General features: G+C 39.7%; 1 protein-coding gene across 1 annotated transcript in view; it reads right to left on the minus strand.

Annotated features, from left to right (window-relative positions):
• The window catches only part of NDUFS4 (NADH:ubiquinone oxidoreductase subunit S4), a 57,413-nt gene extending 52,105 nt beyond the window's left edge, over window positions 1–5,308 (minus strand). Inside the window, exons 1-2 of the mRNA XM_042447833.1 lie at window positions 5,284–5,308; window positions 2,667–2,758 (exon numbers count right to left, since the gene is read on the minus strand). Of these exons, the coding sequence (XP_042303767.1) occupies window positions 2,667–2,758; window positions 5,284–5,308 (117 nt within the window). The remainder of the gene's footprint in view (window positions 1–2,666; window positions 2,759–5,283) is intronic.
• Window positions 5,309–5,641: the final 333 nt, after the last annotated feature.

The following is a 5,641-nucleotide window of genomic DNA, read 5'->3' on the forward strand; positions in this document are numbered from 1 at the left end:
ATTTTATTTTTACCCCACCTTTCCATAGTTATGATCAAGGCGGCTTACAAAATTTAAAACATTACAATACAAGATAAAAATTCAATATAAAAGTTAAAAGCATTACTACAAGGAACAGGAACAGGAAATCAATTAAATACACATGTGAAGGGCAAAGAGAAAGAGAGATTAATTTACAATGGTCCGGGGTCGAAAGGGGAAAAAAAATAAGGGGCAGGAAAATAAACAATTTAACTAAGGTAGGAAGGCCAACCGAAATAGATACGTTTTCAGATTTTTCTTGAAAATATCTAGTGAGGCGGTGGAGCGAAGCTCTACGGGGAGCTTGTTGCAAAGTGAAGGGGCAGCGATGGCAACCCTCTGTGAGGTCCGTGCAAAGTTTGACCTAGGGACCTCCAACAAATTTGTCCCGGATGTTCTGAGTGTGTAGGGCGGATTATATGGGGAGAGGCGGTCCTCCAAGTACCCTGGGCCCAAGCCATTTAGGGCTTTATAGGTCAAAACCAACACCTTGTATTGAGCTCGGAAGCGAATAGGCAGCCAGTGAAGGTTTTTTAAAATAGGTGTTATATGGTCCGACCTGGAACTGCCAGCGACCAGTCTAGCTGCCATATTCTGCACCATTTGCAGCTTCCGGGTTTGGTACAAGGGTTGCCCCATGTAGAGCGCATTGCAGAAATCTAATCGAAAGGTTACCAAGGCATGTACAACAGATTCAAGGTCCTTACGGTCCAGGTAGGGACGCAACTGTCGTATCAGCCGAAGCTGATAACAAGCACTCCTGACCGTCGCATCCACCTGAGAAGTCAGCTGCAGCGACGAATCAAGGAGCACTCCCAAGCTGCGCACTGAGTCCTTCAGGGGGAGCGTGACTCCATTCAGGACCGGATGACAGATCTCGCCACCCGAAACCGGGGAACCTATCACCAGTACTTCCATTTTCCCTGGATTCACACTGAGTTTGTTCTCCCTCATCCAGCCCATTACCGACGCCAAGCAGGCATCTAGAGGAGAGATGCCATCCTTAGTTACTGCATCAGTCGGAGACATAGAGAAGACTATCTGGGTGTCATCAGCGTACTGATAACACCGCGCCCCGTGTCTCCAGATGATCTCTCCCAGCGGCTTCATGTAAATGTTAAATAGCATAGGGGACAAGTTCGCTCCCTGAGGGACACCAGATATCAGGGCCCTCCTATCGGAGCGACAGTCCCCCAGCTCCACCATCTGGGATCTGCCCGAGAGGTAGGAACAGAACCACTGCAAAGTAGTGACCCCAATTCCCAACTCCCTCAGGCGTCCCAGAAGGATACCATGGTCGATGGTATCGAAGGCCGCTGAGATGTCCAAGAGCACTAACAGGGACACGCTCCCCCCTGTCCATGCCCAGACGGAGATCATCAACTAAGGCGACCATGGCAGTCTCAACTCCATAGCCTGCCCAGAAGCCGGTTTGAAATGGGTCCAGAAAAAGAAGTCTACAACATCTGTATTTAGGATTAACAGTTAATACTCATAAAATGAGTTTAACTTCTGCAGATTGATCTACATTTGCCTTTATTAGAAAATATACAGAAAAGTCAAACTGTTGCTCCCTCACAATGTCCAAAGATTTCAACTGGGTTTGCACCTGCAACTGTTTGCTAGGTTTGTAGATTGCAACTTTGAAGAAATCAGTTTAACATTCACTTTCCTAATATTTTAATTTGATCAATGAAAACAAAGAGTGCAGTCAGCTCAGAAATATTCCTCAGCACATATTATCTGGGCCTTAAGTAAAGTAAAGGAAGCCCCTTTGGCATGCAATTTTGAACATACTAAAGTTTGTGAAGAACTTAAATAATGGTTGCATTTTGTTATGTTATCACTGCAAACTCTTGTTCAGCCACTGCTTTTGTTTTTAAAAAGGTAAGTTATAAATTTTGAAGCCAAGTGAACTATGAATTCTGTATACTGGGGGTTTGGTTACCATTCTTCACTTCCAAAAATCAAATGTGATACAACTGTCATTGAAGATTGTTGCTTTAGCTATGACATTTCCATTAGGAGTCTTGGCTTTACCAAAAAAAGTCAGACGATCGTATAATGTAAGCATAAATATCAAGTTGCATCACAGTACTAGTAAGGGACCACACGCTGAAATATGCTAGAATGTAAATGCTGCCAAATTTATGATCTGGTAATGATTAGCAAAAGAATGCTACACAGTTGTTTCTAATTTTACTCCTTCATGCATATTTAAAATAGGTTGCATGAACACAATTTACAATTAATTTCCATGGCTTCTTTATACTGTATTTCTTTAAAATGGGATAACCCAACAATTAAATTTAGGAAGTGCTGGCATGTCATATATAACTTCACTGAAGAGAAAAATACAGTATCTGGATTTCAAATGGCACACTTATTACATATTAAAATTGTTTCCTGCTGCTTTTTAACCACAGTGTAGTCAAGATACACAATTTCATATTTCAAACTCTTGCATCTCTAAGGACATTTAAAAAAAAGATTTTTATGACTTCTTGAAATACACATTTTACTTGAGGAAAGGCCTTTTACTTGCTAGATATGCTTATGCTGTTTCCTGAGTATTCTGAGGAATACTGAATACCTGTTGCACAGAACTAACCCTCAAGGCAGCATATGCAGCAAAAAACCCTTACCAATTTTTCATCAACTGTGATGAGTTGCGTGTCTTGGGCTTGGTCCTGTGCCAGTTGCCATGTGGAAGTGTTCAGTGACCTGCAGTGCAAGACTTGAAGTTAAAAAATGATTCATGCAATGAGAAAATAGAGGCAGACAAATCTTATATAAACAAGTTACTTTAACAATATCCATCTTGTTAAAAGGGGGGGGGGGTGAGGGCACAAAAATCCTTCCCCCTCCCCAATTAGTTCTGTCTGCTGAGTTTTTGGCAGACTCCCACTTAGCAGTTCACAACAGGCTGCACTTTATGTCAGCCTACAGGCTCTCTGTCACACAGAGACTGCCAGTGGCAAGGACTGTACTACTCTATGAAAGTACAGTAGCTGGTTTGTCACGAACAGACAAGGAAAAAAATACAAAGCTCTTCCAATTGCTCTGGAACTCTGAACCTTCAATGATGGCATCAGATTTTTAAAAAGTTTTTACTTCCTTTTTAACAATTCAAACTGTAGTGTTATAGTTCGGCAGCAAGATCATAAATAAAATAACTCCATGGAGACTAGTTGAGACACAGATTATGAATTAATGTCTAGATCTTGTTCAAAATTTTTCTGATCCACATGGTCCTCTATAAATGATCAAGGCAATCATTTCCAGCCCTCCTCCCCCCACACCTTTGGTCTAGTAGTAGGTTTGCACAAACAGAAAGTTGGATCCCAAAAGCACATTTAGGAGGTCTATTGCAAGGGGAAAATCATGCTTCCCTTTGATTAGAGTACTATGCAAGAAACCAAAGGCTTTCCTTCTTATGCAAGAGCTTGAAAATTCTTAATGTGATAGAATCAATTTATTACAGTATTATCACCATCAGAATTTATTCAAGCATCTGTGGAAGAGCAATAATGGGCCCCACCCCACTCACATTTCACTAGATTCAAAACTGGATTCAACTACAGTTACTGCTTATCATTTTAAGTAACTGGAAGCAAAATAGCAAACAAACCACCAAACCAAACCAAGGAAAATTGATAGAGCAGAAATAGAAATTTCAAATATACACACAGAACATAAAATTTAATTTATTTTGAGGGTGTTTATGTGCTTGCTTCAACTATGTTCTCAGCATAGTTTATCGTGTTCAGTTCCTACATCAAAAACAAAATAGGAAATATTTGTCTGTTAATTTCTCTGATAGTCATCCTCTGGAAAGCTCAGATCAGCAAATTTAGTACAGTATACAAAGAATTTAAAAACCAGAATCTTGCTTGGTAAATTGCCCTTCAAACACTTACATAATTCACAAAGCTAGACAAGGCTTCCCAAACATAAAGGAACTTTTAAGTTTATGAAGTGCCATAGCTACATTGTTGGCAAAGATTCCAACATTACATGATCATTACAGTTTCTAAAAGCCAGCTATATGCTATGAATCTAACTTATACAACAGTTTGAAAGACTGCACATCCTCAGTCTCAAAAAACCACCATCCAACAGCAAGCCAAATCTAAAAAAGATTTTCAATTTTTGAATTTATGCTTTAATCTGTTGATATTAAATATGTGCACTGCTAATTATATATCTGAAAATATCAGTTCTATGACTACTAGAAATCATTCTGTACAAGACGTTTCCAAAACAGAGATCATCCCAGATGTGTTTGAGAGACTGGCTGAAAAAAATATATTTTAACTCAACTAAAAAAAGTTCCATTTAATAAAATGAAAAAGCTAGAGTTTTCCATACTTTGCCACTGGGAGACTCAACAAGTTAAGAAAGAATGATTGAATGGCTCCCAGAGTAGCACAAACAAAATAAAACCAAATCATCAGGCAGGTCAGGTGGCACTCTCTCTTTTTATAAGTTTGGCTGAGGAAAAAATCTTGTACTTCTACAAGATGAAGCCACAATCTGGTAAAAAGAAGCATTGCTATACTAGACATCAATGATGTTAATTAACAGGTGTAGGTAGCCCGCAACCCACACAGCTACTTGTGTTACAGAGCAGGCTATAGAATAGGTCTGGTGAAATGTTTGCCTGGAACGAACTATTCTTTGTACTTGGATGGAACAGGGAGGAGCCACTGTCTCATGATTCAGTGTAATACAATCAAAGCCTGGCCTGTAAGAAGAAAAGAAGAGCCATCTCACTCAGTTATTAGTCATATCTTGGGAATGGCTATCTAACAGCATTGTACCTATAAAATTACAGTTAATTTCTTTCTCTTTCCATTGTAAAGGAGCTGATTCAGGTATTTAAAGGAAGTGCTGTATATACTCATTTATAAGTCTAGAAATTTTAGTCAAAAAATTGACCGCAAAAATCTGGGTCAACATGTCCATGGATCAGTGTAAATACAGTCGCCCCTCCTTTCTCGCGGATTTGAGAACCGTGTTCTTGATTAGTCATGGAGGAGCAACCTGTGGGGCTTGAATACGTGTAAGTCTCCGTTTTTGCATTGGGGGGGGGGGTCCGTAATGGATCCCCCACGAAAACGGAGGGTCGACTGTACTGTACTTTAACTCTTACAAAAAAGGGAACCATCCCCTGGTGAAAAGCAAGAGTGTAATGTGTTCTGGAAGCACTACTCTCTCATCCATCCAGCTTTTCGGGTAAACCCAAACAGTTATGCCTACCAGAATTTTGTAAGTTCTTTAGCATCGCTCTCCTTTGCCACATCATCTAGATTCTTTGTTGCATGCTGCTAAGTTTTACTGTCATATTAAAATCCATAATTTTAGCCCCAAAACCTGTCCCTAACTTATACATGAGGTCGATTTATAGTCGCGTATATATAGTATTTTAAATTATCTTGCATCTCAGCATAATCACTGCTAGAGAGAAAAATACCAGGATAACAATCTATGAGTTCTTGTCCACTTGGTCATGTTTCACTTCTAATGTAAACAAATCGGTGGTTAATATGTTATTCTTGTACAGTATACAGTATATTCCTTTGATTCTTTGCAGTCCAGTTCACAGCATAAGCATAGA

This window comes from Sceloporus undulatus, chromosome 2 (genome assembly GCF_019175285.1).
Source record: "Sceloporus undulatus isolate JIND9_A2432 ecotype Alabama chromosome 2, SceUnd_v1.1, whole genome shotgun sequence".
Lineage (NCBI taxonomy): Eukaryota > Metazoa > Chordata > Lepidosauria > Squamata > Phrynosomatidae > Sceloporus > Sceloporus undulatus.